At 41.6% G+C, this 17334-nt stretch overlaps 1 protein-coding gene and 1 long non-coding RNA gene across 10 annotated transcripts in view; one reads left to right on the top strand and one right to left on the bottom strand.

The window, feature by feature from the left end:
- MAP7D2 (MAP7 domain containing 2) overlaps positions 1-14741 on the bottom strand; it is a 52591-nt gene extending 37850 nt beyond the window's left edge. For 2 of the 9 annotated variants that reach the window (XM_079972222.1, XM_079972220.1), the window contains exon 1: positions 14322-14733. In XM_079972222.1, coding sequence (XP_079828348.1) covers positions 14322-14373 — 52 coding nt within the window. In that variant the 5' untranslated portion in view covers positions 14374-14733. Of the gene's footprint in view, positions 1-14321 lie in introns of all 9 variants that reach the window. The other 7 variants (XM_079972224.1, XM_079972223.1, XR_013837782.1 and 4 more) reach the window with 6 other exon arrangements.
- The window catches only part of LOC307214001, a 257787-nt gene that overhangs the window by 235237 nt on the left and 5216 nt on the right, over positions 1-17334 (top strand). The window lies entirely within an intron of this gene.

The following is a 17334-nucleotide window of genomic DNA, read 5'->3' as shown; positions in this document are numbered from 1 at the left end:
AGAGTTGTTAATGCAATATATATTCTTTCATACATACTATTCTTTTTCTAAACTTGTATCTCACTCATGTGCCTAAAATCCAAAAGCAGCCTATAACAGGCTGGTCTGATATGGCCAAATCACCACTACCTCAACAAATCACCACTACCTCAACTAGGTTTTCAGTGAAAATTTCTCTACAAGGAAATCATTCCATCTCAGAATTGCAATGAAGTAAGAAAAAACACAGTTTTCCCTACACCAATTAAAATGAGGGGTAAGGGGTTCCGGCTGTATGCTGAGACCATTCCAATTCCTGGATTCAGCAAGTGTTAAAATCTAAACAAAGATATAAAATTCCTGGAATAACCAGGCTAGCTTCCTGGTGAAGAAATGGCCTAAGTATGAGTCGCTAAGGAGTTGTCATGGCTGCTTGTTGCCAGCCATGTATACTGCAGCATGATAACATGGCCATTTGATGGCCCTCACAGGACCCTTTGTCCTTGGAAAACCAGGAAGCTTCCATTATTAAAGCCCACATCCTTAATGGGTGGTGAAAACAGATTTACAAAACTTGATATTTGAGTAATTAAATTATCTGTTTCGGATGATTAGCTAAACACATCTCTTTGAATTCTGCTGATTATATTAATCTGCAAAGGTTTAGGTATATTTTTTGCTGCAGTTCTATATTATCTTTTAACACAAATGTTCCCAAAGCAGTTTATATACAATTTGGGAGTACATTACGTATACAAAGTTATAAAATATTTTGAACAACACACACAGAAAAGCACACATTTCCAGTTAAATCCCAGATGTCTGGAAAAACGTGTTTTTGCTTTTCTCTAAAACAAGACCAAGGAAGAACAGAGATAGGCTGAAGGACTGTAATCCATAGTTTCAGAGCCACCACCGAAAAGGCTTTGATCCTTCTGGCACAGGGATAGAGAACCTATGGCCTAGCAGATGTTATTGGACTGCAGGTTCTCCACCCTTGTTCTAGCATGTCATCTCAGCTCCCAGAAAGAGCTGAGAATTTTCAGTAGATTTTAGAATGAGGGTGTGAGGAAGAGACAAGAGGCATTCTTCAACACAATCATGATGCAGGCCATTTGAACTCTAAAGGCTATAAACAGCACTTTCAGAAAAACTTACAAGACGAGCAATGGAGATGTTTCGGAATTCTGCAACATGCTCAAGTCTGATCATAAAAAGCAGTAGATTTCTGTACCAGCTGAAGCTTCCAGGCCATTCTCAAAAGGACGACCCACATAAGAGTACATTGCCCAATCTGGAGGTCACCAGGTCATGAATGACACCAGCAAGGTTCTTGACAATTTTCATAAGTCATGATATATAACTTCCATGATGAAGACACTAGAAAAGTGCTGCCTTGTGAGAAATTTTCCGAAAGGTGAGTTACAAAAGTATTTATTTAATAAATTGCACATTCTGCAGAATGCAGAATCAATATCAATACTTGTTGACATTACAACAACTATTGGTGATTAAAATGAGAGAGGGTTCCCCCCCCCCAATATCCTTTATATCCATATTACTCTGAACAGGAGTGGCTAAATGGCTAAAACCTGGTAAAATGCTTGATTCATGGTTCTGTACTTCAGACTTGGAAAACCAGATTCATCCTACAATGAAGATCTCTTCACAGATAGTGTTTTTTTCCTTACAAAAAGCAAACAAAGCTCTAATTAAAACCATGGCTGTTTAGTTACCCTCAATAATGCTGTGCTACAGAACAAACCACTGTATTGCTTTCAAAAACACACTTTCAAGCTCATAATCTGCTGGCACAGCATTTACTCAGCAATGCTGAATTGACATCTCTTACAGGGTGCAAGATAAGGACTAACCTTGAGAAGACTTCAGAGACTAATGGAAGGCCAAATGTACTTAACTGATGCTTGTAAATAAACATAAATAAATGAAACATATCACAACATGGGCAGTGTGTTTTAGAAACTTGTTTTGAAATTTAAGACTTCTATTTCAATCACCATGAAAAAGTGTCTCTGAAGTAAGTGTTACCCAAACACCCTCCTTGGCAATTTAATATACAGTGGTACCTCGGGTTACATACGCTTCAGGTTACATACGCTTCAGGTTACAGACTCAGCTAACCCAGAAATAGTACCTCGGGTTAAGAACTTTGCTTCAGGATGAGAACAGAAATCGCGTCCCGGCGGCAGCAGCAGGAGGCCCTATTAGCTAAAGTGGTGCTTCAGGTTAAGAACAGTTTCAGGTTAAGTACGGACCTCCGGAACGAATTAAGTACTTAACCCGAGGTACCACTGTACCATCAATGACAAAAAACAACAACCAAGCTGATACAAACAGTTAAGGGCATATTCAACATAGGGTTTTATTTACTTTTTTACCGTATCCTCTACTAAAATAATTATTCATCTTGGCATGTATACTGATGCACTACTAATATGTAAAGATAAACAGCTGAGTTTGGACTAGAACAATGTGTCAGGTTCTTACTCAATATCATTTTCCTTTTTTATATAACCAAGTACTAACCAACACCCACATTTATTAGTTCAGGCGTCATCATACATTACTAAATAAAGCAATACTCTTTCTCCCTCACTTCTTGCTATATAATTAGCGAGAAACAAGTCACCCATTTCTTTGATGTTGTTGCTTTGTTATTTTAAACATGTGAACTGAACCCAACTGAAAGTTTATGAAGCGCTAACTCTGTTACAACAATCTGTAAGAAATTATGACTATTAAATACAAATTCACCAAAAAAAAATCAAAGTGTATGAACAGGTAGCAGTTAAAATACAACCTTGCTTGAACACTTTTGATTAAAATTTGTTTTATTAATTGGCTGATTATTTTCTTAGCAGGATTTCCCAAAATGTTCATTAGCCATCATAAAACACGTGCAAGGTGAGCTTCAGAGGTGCTCTGAGGATGGCATTCTCATTCTTCCATATCTACAGCAGGGCAGTCCACCTTCTCAGACCAAGTGGTCCGCAAGAGTACTTTGACATAGAACCAGCTGCTGAATTAAATTTCCATATCGCAAATTAAAGTGTCCGCAATATAGTTAGTATTATTTAATACAGTGCTACCTTGGGTTACATACGCTTCAGGTTACAGACTCCGCTAACCCAGAAATATTACCTCAGGTTAAGAACTTTGCTTCAGGATAAGAACAGAAATCGTGCTCTGGCGGCACAGCGGCAGCGGGAGGCCCCATTAGCTAAAGTGGTGCTTCAGGTTAAGAACAGTTTCAGGTTAAGATCGGACCTCCAGAACAAATTAAGTACGTAACCAGAGGTACCACTGTATATTCAATTAGTATGTTTAATTGAATATCTATAATAAAATGAATATATTTACTATATTCACTTGGTAAAGAAAATTGAATACACAAACAGATGTATGTGCTTTCGTTAACAATGCTGCCCAAACAGGTACTGCTCAGCTTCTCTGCCAGGTTAGCGGGACAGTGAGTGAGCAATGGGCTACTGCGGCAAAGGGTGCAATGGAGGTGGCTCCAGAGAAGCCATACTGCCAATGTCACCAGTGGGTGACCAAAGCAGCATGGCGCGGACTCCATCTCTCGGAGCCAGCTGTACAGGTACCCTGCAAGGACACTACAGAACAGCATGGCCTGCAGCCCGCCCCTTGTCCTCTAAGGGTCACCCAAAAAGGCCTTACAGGCCACATGCAGCCAGCTTGTAGGACCACTCTGATCTAGAGCCATTTATTCTGCAAGCCATTCTGTCTTTCACCTGTTTTCCTCCAAGGTATTCAGTACATTAAAGGATGACCACTTTTGATTTATTTGAGGTTCATGTACCTTGCAGGACCCAACCACTGTTAACGGGAACAATCTATATGGCTTGGCAAACCATAGTTAATGGTTTGCTATGAATGTGCTGAGCTCATCTGCTCCGCTACTTCCCACAAATACCCAGGAAAAACAAACCACTATATCTGGCTTAGTTGTGTGTCTGAATGAGGGATCATGTTTCACTCCAGACAAACTACAATTGGGGAGCCAAGAACAAAACCTTGACTTCCTATGGTTTACTTGGCGTGAAACAGCCATGATCCCCAGCTCTGACACAATGCTAAGTCAGGGATGGTGGTTTGTTTCTCTGGTGCATTAATGCGGATGAGCAAGGAAGGTGAGATCAGCATGTTCACAGTAAACCATTAAATATGGTTTATTATGGTACACTATGCATATAAGACCAATGTGACTTCGGAATGCTTCTTTAAATCATATATTCTTCCACCAAAACCCTAATTCACAGAGGCAAGAACTGCAAACTTGTGAGGTCTTCCTTTGGGGCAGCCCTTGCTACTGGAGCAGGGTGAATATAGTGATTCAATTTCTAGTGGCAAGCCAGCAGTCCTTAGGCATTTTAAGCTAGCTGTTTTATTATGAAATGCAGGTAGAGCGGTATACTCAATGCTCCACGTGCCAGCCTCCTTCTCTGCCCCAAGTCTCAAACAGAGATTAGAACCACTCATTAAACTATCAACAGCATAACTGCAAACGTGACTAGATGTCAAACCAAGACAAAAAACAGAATAAAAAACAAAACAACCTGGATAATCCAACATGTAAAAACACTGACAAATATTTCTGATGTGTTACAGGGCATATAATGTCACCTTTGAAGTATGCAATCACATAAGGTATACATAAGGTATATAAAACCCTTGCTTCTATTTGACAAATTGTTCAAACTCACTGAATCAGATAGCTATCCATGTATGTTGGACAACTTCCCCCTTTAAAAATCTGTTGAAAGCACTTTTAGCAGGCAGCATCTTATTTAAGAATCAAGAACTTATTTTCTTGCTGATGTAATTTTGTTTTGTTTTGCCTCTTTGATACACTCAGATCACTATGATTTTTATAATATACTTACCATGAGAAAAGGACAAGTGCACTACAGGGAAACTCCCCATTTGCGCATGATTGGCATGTGTCTGACCAAGGATATGCAAGTCATTTTCAGCACCCCAAAGGGGCGGGGGGTGGAGTCAGAACCGGATAGGTTTCTGCACATCCCACTGATGCGCACAGTGCCTCAGAACGCAACCCCCGCGTAAACGGGGATTGCCTGTGTACTAAATAAAAAACATCCAAGAGTTACCATTTACTTGTACAGTATTGCAGTAGCTGTGGTAGGATTAGCAGTCTTGCCCTATAGAACTTTAAAAAAAAAAAACTTGAAACAAAAAGTTGACTTTTTATAGAGGTCAATTCCCCTTGGGTATTTCTGTCGAAGAACTAAGCTTCCATCAGAGTTATTCAAATTCAGTGTCTGCATAGTAGGTACTTTGCTACAGGCACTCCTTCCACATCAAGCTTCAATTAAGCCTTCATTAAAAGCAATGATTTCACCTCATGTAACTCCCTACTTTCCCTTTGATGAGAAGCCTTGTGGCAGAATGACTGCACGAGCCTGAACCTTCCTTCACAGTTTGTCAGTTAAATTTTTGGCAGTTTTACACACTTGCTTTTATAACAACTGAACAAATTCATCCTGTGAAAAAGGAGACAGATGATCTAAAGGAGTAGCCTTGACCATCACATGCTGTGGTAGATGTTCTACTGCGGCACACACAAAAACTCTTGTGGCACCTTAAATACTAGTAAATTTATTGTGGCTTAAGTTTTCATGAGCCAGAACCCTCTTCACCAGCTGAAAACTGTGGTCAGCTTGGTGTTATATACCCCTTGGGTAAAAAGAGAATACAGTGGTACCTCTAGTTACGAACTTAATTCGTTCCGGAGGTCCGTTCTTACCAGAAACTGTTCTTAACTAGAGGCGTGCTTTCGCGAATGGGGCCTCTTGCTGCTGCTGCACCGCCAGCACACAATTTCCATTCTCATCCTGGGGCAAAGTTATCAACTCGAGGTAACTCTTCCAGGTTAGCGGAGTTTGTAACCTGAAGCGTTTGTAACCTGAGGCGTTTGTCGCTCGAGGTACCACTGTAAAACTTGTTTAAACAAAGCAACGTTTAAAATTTCAAGTGATGGAAGAGAGGATGTGTAAGTATGCACATGTAAGTAGTTACATTTTATTGTATGTATTTATTATATTATCATTTTCTAACATTATCAGCTGCTTTGGGCGTGTATTGCCGTGAATGAATTTCAATGCTATTTTACATGGTGTTAATTTATTGCATGCACTGTACAGTGCTACCTCAGGATGCGAACGGGATCCATTCCGGAGCCCCATTCGCATCCTGAAGCGTACGCAACCCGCAACTGCGCATGCGTGGATCATGATTCGCCACTTCCATGCATGCCGTCATTTTGACCATCTGCACATGCGCAAGCGGCGAAACCCGGAAGTAACACATTCCGTTACTTCCGGGTCGCCGCCGAGTGCAACCCGAAAGCACTCAACCAGAAGCAACTTCAACTGAGGGGAATGACTGTACTTCTATCGCACATTTCTTCTGTAGTAATATGTATTAATGTTGGGATAAAAAGCAGATTATTAATAAATGATACCAGGGAAAATGAGGATAACACGTCACTGTACCTCGCCAAGAATGTGCGTTCATTTGTTGTATTTTCAAATAAGAGAAACTAGATAATCCGTTCTTATCCATGGATCTTTCTACGTCCAGAATCACAAGCTATGTAAATAACTGAATATTTTAATACTAAGGAGCAATGGGAATGAGAGAGACATGATCTACCAACATTAACATGCATGTCTTCTGCCAAGAGCACCAACAGAATGTTTTCAAGCCTATGCTACTTCAGGAAAAATTGTGATGTCACGTGCAAGCTACCAGTTCAAACAGCAATTAAATTATCAAGTATTAAGTTTCAGCCAGTCCCAAATGGCAAACATTGAGAGTGGCTTTAGAAACAGGAGCTAACAAAACGTTAATAAAAAGCTGAAACAGAGACACAGACTTTAAACTCTATATTATAACCTAACCAATAACTTATACACGGACTATGAACCATATGGTGTAGATATTACTGCAAATTTATTATGCTATTTTTGTGATATACAAATGAGATAAGAACTTGGTCTATTTATTTGTATTATGTATTAGTCCTATGATCCTTGTTTATAAAACCCAGTTAGAAAAACCTCTTATAACCTAGATAATCTAGGTTGCATACATCGTCCATAGATCCTTATGCTTCTACAGTGGCACCTCTGGTTGCGAACGGGATCCGTTCCGGAGTCCCGTTCGCAACATGAGCAGAACGCAACCTGCGTCTGCACGTGCCGCATCTGCGCATTACGTCATTTTGCGCATCTGCGCATGAGGCGAAACTCATAAGTAACGCTTTCCGGTACTTTCGGGTTGCTGAAGGACGCAACCTGAAAAAAACATATCATGAAGCAAACGCAACATGAGGTATGACTGTATACAGAACTGTAGATTCTACCTTCTTCAGAATATTTATATGATCATCATCAATTTGAGTTATTAACTTCCATTCATCATAAGGTCCCAGAGTTGTTGGCATCTGTTTGTCTCGAGAGACAATGGAGTGTGCCTACGGGCTGAAATCAAATGGCTGTGTTAGCAGAACCGAAGTGATTTCCTTTGGGCACAAGCCTGGGTAGCGAGTACGGAAATCCTGGTCTTCCTAGACGACAAGACTTCCCTCCTGGCCTCGCTGGTGTGGTCCAAAGGAAAACAGAGCAATACGTTTGGCAACAACTTGGCAGCAGGAGTTGCCGGAAGGAGGCGTACAAGGCGCCATCCAACTGTCTTAGGGACTCCACTCTGGATTTGTGTAAGGTGTTTAACAGAACTTAACTGCTCACTAGGCAAAAGAAAAGAAGCCAAAGGTATTGGTGGCCAGACAGTGTAAAGATCCTGATGTTCCCTTTGTAGCTATTCAGCTCAAGGAAGGTCAGCTTCAAACAAAATACTGTAATGTGACCGAGTTGCCCATATGAACAGTTTTTATCAGTGCAACATAGTAGACGGTACAGGCCAGCTTTTAACCCGTATCTTCTTGCCTTAAAATGCTGCAAGTGCATTTTCCTTGGAACTAATCATGCATTGGCACAGCTGTCAGATAAATTCACTGGAGCATGTGGGAGTTTGCCTGGAATTCTAATGTCCAATCTTTTTTCCTTTTTCCTTTTTTTAATTTAAAAACATTCAGGGCTTTTAAAATTTTCTCCTGGAAAAAAGAGTCCTATATCTATCTATCTATCTATCTATGTATCCATATTAGTGCTACGTGCTCCTGTTAATGTCCAGCACTAGTGTGAAAAAGCTCCTTATGATGCAGGAGCAGGTCTCCTTGATAAACCCAGCTGCACCCTTACTAGGAGAGATGTATTTTAAAAAGAAAAGCGGAAAACCTTTACAGGAAACAGTTAAGGTTACTAACAAATTTTCAAGGTCTAAAGGGAAAAACCAAACCTGCTACACAGCCTATGGGAAGGTAGTCCCAATGGGCATTCCTTGAATTTTCTGTGTTTCACCAGCAAACAACCTTTTTAAAGGAGGAAGATTCTGCTCCACGTTACAAATTGCAGCCGTGATCAAATGGATTGTTTCAGCTCCAAATCAAATTGATTTTGTTATGATGAATAGAAGAAGGCAGTTGCCGAGCCGGAATTGATTACCACTCATCAGTTGGGCTCCTCAGAAGAACTGTATACGTTTGAAATCAATATAATACATACGAAGGGAAGCAAGAGTCAGTTAGTTCTGGCAGGTTGAAACTATATCCTTGGTGGCTTTCCAGCTCTGATATGGCACAGACAATATTGCTGTATTATAATCTTGACTCATACCAATATTAGCATTTAGAGTTAAATTATTATAAAGAATTGCATGTCCTCTCTCTTTCAAAGTATATATTCTAACATTTCAGAAGCAATGTATAGAATACGTCCTAAACACAATTGTAGTTGTTTTTCAAAAAAGAGACTGCATTTGAGAGCAATTCTTTCACAGTACGGTGAAACATAATGATCAGCTAGTTTTGAAAATGATATGTAAATATTATTACACATGGGCATCTAAAACCATGCATGTTAGTGACAGCCCCCCTGCATAATGAAAAGCTTCAATTACCATCTCACACTAACAAAATTGCATACTCCTGGCAAAATACAAGTGACAGGAAAAGGTGGGGAGAAGCCTAGCAACCACTTACCGCTATAGCAAGGCTCTAAAGTTTGCAAATGTCATTACATTAATTGAAAATATGGCAAAACCTGAGATGAAATACAACACCCCATCGAAGTTAGAAAAAGAAGTTCTCATTAATGAGAACAATATGGAATGAATGTCTACTATTCAAAGAGAAAAAGCCACAATTCCACTGGCCATGCTCAAGTCCTTGAGCTGCACCAGAAGGAGTATTCTGAATCCCAGCCAAGTTATTTATTTTTTTAAGTGTGCATGCACACACACACACATATATCAATGATACTCACCTGAATTCATACCTGACTGAATGAGGCTTGCCTACTTTTTCAGCAAAGCTTTTGCTAACCATCCTAACATCAGAGAACCTGGCTGCCTCCTCTTTGAATTTGACTCTAGTCCCATCCCTATTTGTCCATTCTCTACATTTGCCCCATCCCGTATCATTGTTATTTATTCCATTTATATACCACCCATCATCCATCTTACAATAGACCAAAAACCTAACTATACACACAAGCCAATTGAACAATAGTATAACATACTAAAACTGGAACAATTACCAAATCACGGTAGCCAATACAGCTGTGATAAAAACATAGTCTTAATGGACTGCAATTCCTCTAAGAGTCATATCACAATGTTCTACACAGCTCCTGACCTACTTTATAATGTTAATAATTTTTAAAATCGTAGGAGTGAAGCATACCCTAAAGCGCCATTTACAAGTAATTCTCTCACATAGTAAAAGGACTGTACTATTTCATTAACATACCCAAACATTTCTGTAACGTAAATATTCCATTGAAGACAAAAGTTTTGCTTTTTCAATTTGTTCCATACTAAATATTAAAGAAATGGTTTTTTTACAGTGCAACCCTTTAATACACACTGAATGGATGAAAAAATGTGTGATGTGTATTCCCTACATAAACAGGCTTGTATTATATAAAAATGTTAAGTTTGGTAAATTGCTCAGTAACCTATAAAACCACCTTCAAGGGAAGCTCTAACTCCTTAAACCTGTATAGTGTTAGTGAATTCAGCTGAGCTATCCAGTGAAGAAGTCAGTGAGTAGCTGAGGAAGGTGCACACACACATTCAGCTATGACAAAGAAATCTGGTCATCCTTCCTAATATATTACAGGGGCTGGGGGGGTCTCTTGCAACGATATAAAAATGGAAGCATGCTTTATTTCAGGCAATGCATTAGTGCTGATCAACTACACAGGTTAGCATTTTAATAATGTACTGTAATTCTTTATTTCAAATACAGATGAGCTGAGCAACTTTCCTGAACATCTTTCATACTGATGAGCCTGCATTACCCGCTGAATGCTGTATTCAGTAGGGAATTCCCACAAGCTGATCTGCAAATCAGACTGAACTGAATGAAATCGAGAACCCTAAGGCTGAAATCCTATGCACAAAGACCCTGCCGAACACCGTGAAACTTTCGTCTGAGTAATCATGCATAAGATTGCATTCTTAATTTTCAGTAAAATTTCTGACTTTACGTTTGCTTCTAACAAAGCCAGAATTCATAGTAAAGCGAATAATGCAACCAAGAAGGCATGGTTTTGTATACGACGACTGCTTGTATTTTCCACAGAACATGTGAAATAGGAATCTCAGAGTAACAGATTAAATAAAAAACTGTGGTTTGTGTTCCTAAAATAGCTCATACAACACAAATGTACCTGTCTAAAAGTTCATCGTAAGCCTGGATTTACAGGGTGGACCAGGAGAGACGCACACCATGCGCTTCAGGCTGTTGTATTTAATGGCTACTTGTGAAAATAATAGTTTACAGTGAAATGGTGTGCCTAACTAACTCAACTAAGGCTGGATCCAAAGGTCAGCTTTTAAACCCAAATGTCTCTACTTTTTCAATTTATCCAATGCTACAGGCATATATATAATATATATTTTGGTTTTTCCTCAGCTCATAGGCTAAGCAGTGCTCAGAGGATGAAGGAACATAGGAACAAATAGATTTGTTGGAATCTGTTTATAGAAAATAAAATATGAATGACACAAAATATCTCTGTGACTTCCTCTTCAGAGAGATGCTGAACTACTTTTCTTTAAACAATATTTTGGTCAATTGATAGTACAGTAGTTAGTTTTTGCTTATTGTATTGTTGTTGTTTAGTCATTTAGTCATGTCCGACTCTTTGTGACCCCATGGACCAGAGCACGCCAGGCACTCTTGTCTTCCACTGCCTCCTGCAGTTTGGTCAAACTCATGCTGGTAGCTTTGAGAACACTGTCCAACCATCTCGTCCTCTGTCGCCCCCTTCTCCTTGTGCCCTCAATCTTTCCCAACATCAGGGTCTTTTCCAGGGAGTCTTCTCTTCTCATGAGGTGCATTGGAGTACTGGAGCTTCAGCTTCAGGATCTGTCCTTCCAGTGAGCACTCAGGGCTGATTTCCTTAATAATTGATAGGTTTGATCTTCTTGCAGTCCATGGGACTCTCAAGAGTCTCCTCCAGCACCATAATTCAAAAGCATCAATTCTTCAGCGATCAGCCTTCTTTATGGTCCAGCTCTCACTTCCATACATCACTACTGGGAAAACCATAGCTTTAACTATATGGACCTTTGTTGGCAAGGTGATGTGTCTGCTTTTTAAGATGCTGTCTAGATTTGTCATTGCTTTTCTCCCAAGAAGCAGGCGTCTTTTAATTTCGTGACTGCTGTCACCATCTGCAGTGATCATGGAACTCAAGAAAGTAAAATCTCTCACTGCCTCCATTTCTTCCCCTTCTATTTGCCAGGAGGACCTAGTGGCCATGATCTTAGTTTTTTTTTATGTTGAGCTTCAGACCGTATTTTGTGCTCTCCTCTTTCACCCTCATTAAAAGGTTCTTTAATTCCTCCTCACTTTCTGCCCTCAAGGTTGGCTTACTGTATAGGGTAGGGTTTTTAAAGTCAAGAACTTGAACACACATATACATTTGAAAGTGATAGGGCTTTTGCTGCCATCTTTAACTAACTGGTTTACTGTGCAATGGGCTTGAAGTGAAGGAAATGAATTTAAAGTAAAACTGACTATTCTGGAATTTGTATTTGATACCCATAATGAATCAATGTAGGTCACTACCTACAAAAGTTGTGTCACAAGAAGTCACAAAAATGCTATCACACTACTGTAGCACTGGAACTTTCCTAAAATTTGCATGAAGCTAGTCATCATTTAGGGCAGTGTTTCCCAACCTGTGGGTCATGACCCACAAATGGGTTACAAAGCCAGTGCACGTGGGTCACAGACACAGGTAAACCCAAAATAATTGCTTTTAATCCTAAACAAGCATGATGAATACTACTTACAACTGTGTATCTTACAACTTGCAACCAAACATTGCAAGTGTGCGAGTCTTACATTCTAACATTTGGGAACTGCTGGCTGGGGGCAGATGCCGTGATAGTTCACGAGATAAATAAAGGGAGTTTGTTTGAGTGACTATTACAGGAATATCTTCAAAACAGATTGTTAGTGTTCTTAAAAAGTTATTCGGTTTTGTTGTGGCAATTTAAGTTCTCTAAACATTTCAACAAATTTCAATTAATAGGGGTGCGTTGTGTAAATTTTTAATTTTATGCCTCTAGCAATGGTGATAAAATAGGTAATCTTATAATTAAAATGCCCCAAAGTAACTGTCACCAAAGACACAAAGTCCAAAATTCTTGTGATAATAAATTGACGGATTGCCATACTAAGGAAATTTGGACTTGTGGGTCTCCCATAGAGAGCCACATTCAAAACCTAGGTAAGCAGTTAAGTCTGGTCAGTGCCTGGATGGGTTCCTGCCTAGAAGCCACATGAACATCAGGCCACCTTGAATTCCACAATAGAAGAAATGTGAGATATAAATGTAATAATACAAGATCCATCTGAGAATTTAAGAAACCAAAGTGGAGCACCATTTTGCTGGGCAGCCTTCTGAGCTGCAGCGACTGCCTGATGAAAACTTAACTGATTGAAAAGATTAGACTTCTTATCACCAGCTTTTACAGGACTATCTGCTAAATTCAAAGCATGCTAGATCTTTGAAGAGGTAGCCAAGTTTTTAGAAAGGAGCCTGTTATTTATTTGTTTGTTTGTTTTGTTTCTCTGCCCACACAGGACAGTCCAAAGCATTGGTGGAACTGGCTTGTGTCCCAAGTCCCCTGGTTAAAAACAGAACCTCAAGTATCCAGCAACATGCTCCATGATTGTGTAATTTGTCTCTTGTGCTTGGACCCGCCTCGCAGCACCAAACCAACAGGTTTAAACGACATAAAGAGACATGTAGAGACGCCACACAAAAAAAGCATTATTTTGGAATCAAAATATGCACCTCTGCATATTTAACCAAGTAACATTAGCCTCGCAGTAGACATTAGCATTTTACACTCCCCTTTCCAGTGAACACCAACGACAGCCTTGTTTTACAACCAAGGAGACCATACACCATTAAAGCACTAAAAGGTTTCCTCTGCTGGTAAAAGAGAATACAAAAGCCCTAACAGCACAGCGATCCTTTCCTGTCGTTTTACTGCCCGCCTCGTGTTTCCTATGACAGCGAGTCAGCAAAGGAGCGTTATTGATGCCTGGGTAAAGAAGACCCACCGCCCAAACGTTGATTTTCGTCTACTTTCTCCCTCCGAGTTGATGTGCTATCCTTGACCTTCCCCAATTACCAGCAACAGAGCTCTCCTGCTAACCCCCCACCTACATCTTCCAGGCCATCCTCTTCCTCGCCTCGAGTGAGGCCTCCCATCATCCTTACAATAGCCTCTCCAGTACAAGCCCCCCCTCCCCACCTCCAAGGCTTGGTTCTGGCGCCTTCCCGGCTTCGGCTATGCTACGATTCCCAGCGCGCCCGCTTGCCAAATGTCACCGCGCACACACCCACCCCTTGCAAATAAATCACGCTGCCACACGGAGACTGGCGGCGGCCGCGGCAACACCACGTTGCAGCATGGAGGGCAAGGAGCACGGAAGGGCACCTGCCCGGCCCCCTCGCAGCTTTCACCCGCCCTCCACTGAGGTGGGTGGCTGGGTGTACAAGGAGGGGAACGCAGAAAAGAGTCTTCTCTGCAAAGTCAAAAAGACAAAAATACAAAAGCAAGCCAAGCACCTTCCCACAAACCACACCTCCCGGGTCACACACAAACACACTCTTATGTCCTACCTGGCGCCCGTGGGTACGACGGAGACGTCCGCGTTGGCCCCGGCTCCGCCATCTTCCTCCTCCTCCTCCTCCTCCTCCGGCGCGCTAGCTGCGGTTTACTTTCTTCCGCGGCTGGGCACGGGAGCTGGAGAGAATAATGCTTTGCCGCACAGGCGCACTGCCCGCTTCGGCACGACACCTGACGCTGCCTTGTGGCGCTGGGGAGGCGGGAAAAGGCGAAGGAGTGCCGGGGCTGAGGAGAGAGGCGGGAAGGGCCGTTTGCTGCTCGCTACGACGGCTGTGTGGAAAAAAATAAAGCAGGGCGACCACACCGCTCCCGGCGCCTCCCAGGTGCTCGTTGCCTCTTTCTCGCTCGCGCTCTGGCGAACGTGTGGCAACCTGCTCTCGCGCTCCCTTCACGTTCTCCTATTCCTCCTTTCCCCGCCCGGGGCGAGCAGGCAGCCGCGCCTGTTCCACGGGCTCGTCGAGGTTGCGCCCAAGGAAAGCGGCGCGCGCGCGCGCGCCCCTCTCCAACCCTAGGAGATGGAGCTGCTGCTCCTCCTGGGACCAGGCGAGCGCCTTTAACGCCCAGGGTGGCCGCGCAGGGAGGGAGGGAGGGAGGGAGGCGCAGCTTCTTCCCTGCGGGCTAGTGGGCTGTTTCCTTGAAGGGCCGCCGCGCAACCTGGGCTTGAAGAAGCACGTGCCTTCTTTCCGCTCAATGGGAAGTTTAAAACAAAACAGGCAGGCGAGGAGAGATGGGAAGCGGCGCGTCCTAAGCCAGGAGACGTGTTGGGGCAAAAGCGCTCCCCTCTCTGGTTTTGAGTCTTCCAAAAAAAACAACACAATGTTTATTGTGCTTCGCACATAATTATGGTTAGTTATTATGGCACTGCCCACAAGCTTTCCTTCTGAATAACTGAGTTTTGGTAGGATTTTCCCCAAGCCACGAACTATACAATGCATAGTGAATCCCAGGTGTACACAGTGGGAACATTTCCTGAGGATAGTCTTACATGTCTGACCTCGGAGAAGCATCCCATTGCCAGCTGCCTTTTCCTGTTGACTCAGAACTGAGGCTGCAAATTTTAACCATGTCTACTCAGAAGTCCCATCGGATTCAATAGGCCTTACTCCCTCGTAAGTGGGTGAGGACTGAGTCTCTGCGAACAAGGAGGAGAGGATCTCATCCACTTTGGTTATTTAACGTGCCAACACCAGGGGAAACATAGCTATGAACTATCTGCAGGCAGGAGCCAAACAAAGTGAAGGAATCGGAGCCCAGAAAGCACAAGTAGCTCCTTCCCGCAATGCCTCTCTTGCCAAAAAACGCTCCCCACCCCACAAAAGGCAGTCACCTCGTGCCAGAAAAACTAATTGCTGGATTTACTTGAAAGGCAGCACAAGAAATTACCTCACTGCATTTTAAGCCAGTAATGTGTACATACCGTAAGATTTTGGAGCAAAAGCCCATTCCTTAATGTTAACTAACCCTATGTATAACTGGAATGATGACAATCCTACCTTACCTTTCCGCCTCATTTTCCTCCTCTTCTGGTTTCACTTGTGTTTTAAATTGTAACCCTCTTGTACTAGAGAGTGACCTCTCATTCTTTATTAAATGCCATATACTGTACATGGATGGCACTTGACTTAATACTAAAACACATTGCACAGCTTTGGGGCATTAACAATTCTGAAGCATTTTATAAGGATGGGATCTTTGGCAGGGATTTACAAATGTCCAAAGCTTATTTCAAGTGTGGTGTGAAAACTTCAATTCCTAATTCAGGTTGCTTATGCACCTATTTTGAATAAGGAATGGGGATCCACTTTCAACTTCATAAGGGATCCCCTCAACAGAGATGGATTTGATACAGAGCTGAAATTGGAAAGGAAGACAAGTAACCCTTCTCCTTGTGAGCAGAACTGGCTTCTGTTTGTAGATGGAGCAGTTTGAATCCTAGCCAAAACATAATGAATTATTGAAGATTATTTGTGTAGATATTGGGAACTCACTATACATTAGACAATCTTCTTATGTGGCTCAAGGTCTCCTAAATGAGCCCCATGGGATGAGAGTTACCATATTTTTTCCTATTAATTTTTCAGCCTTAGGCCATTTTACTACATGCAACAATCCATTTGTTAATTGATTTACATGATCAAGCTTTTCCATAGGTTTCTGTGCATAGCTGAGAGAAAACTATCGCTTTCCACCAAGTAGTTAGGATTAATTGAAACATTCCTTGCTAGAATTAAGTACTGTAAGTACTGTAAACCTTTTGCTTGTCTACAAAATGACGCAAAAGTGTGGCAAAAACAGTAGATTTATCTTGCACTCATGCTGATCTTAAAATGGGAGTGTTTATTGGGAATGGCAGGAAGTTCATACAGGAAAATATCACCTTCTCTCCATCATTGCAAAAGTATGCTCCTAATTTATAGCGGACCTTTGCAAGCTCAGAAGTATAGACATGATTTTATTTTTTTTATAATGAAAACCCTAAGCCTGAAAAAATATAAGTAACACAGGTCTGTACAAACGCCTAGGCTTAAGAGGTCAGTAACCTAAATTAGACCACTGTGTGTCTTTGCTGGATTAGTTTCATAGTTGTGTTTTCTTGTGAGAAGTTACCAATTTTAACCAAGGAATGTAATCCAGTGTTGTTTAAGTTTGCTGGCACAATGGAACTTCACAATCCTCTTCTCTATCCTGCAGACTTCCTAGAGCCCCCCAAAATTGTTCTACAGTAGAGAGTCCCACAACGTTTTGGAACAGATTTTGAGAGCTCTGAAGTGGGAAGATATGAAGTTCTGTGTGAACAGAAGTGTTCTGCTCATGTACAGACCATGCTGGATACAACCCAAAATGTTTTCACAGTATAGTCCTGCACTTATTGGCAGGAGTTCTACAATCTTGGACAAGTTCCATGCAGCTTCTCCACACAGTGGTTATAACGTGTACAGCTGTTGAGTATATGGATTACCAGCATTGCATAGCAACTCTCTACAGTATGTCAAGGAGTAACATTGT

The sequence above is a fragment of the Podarcis cretensis genome, assembly GCF_951804945.1.
Source record: "Podarcis cretensis genome assembly, chromosome: 4".
Classification (NCBI taxonomy): domain Eukaryota; kingdom Metazoa; phylum Chordata; class Lepidosauria; order Squamata; family Lacertidae; genus Podarcis; species Podarcis cretensis.
This window is presented reverse-complemented; position numbering and strand designations above follow the sequence as displayed.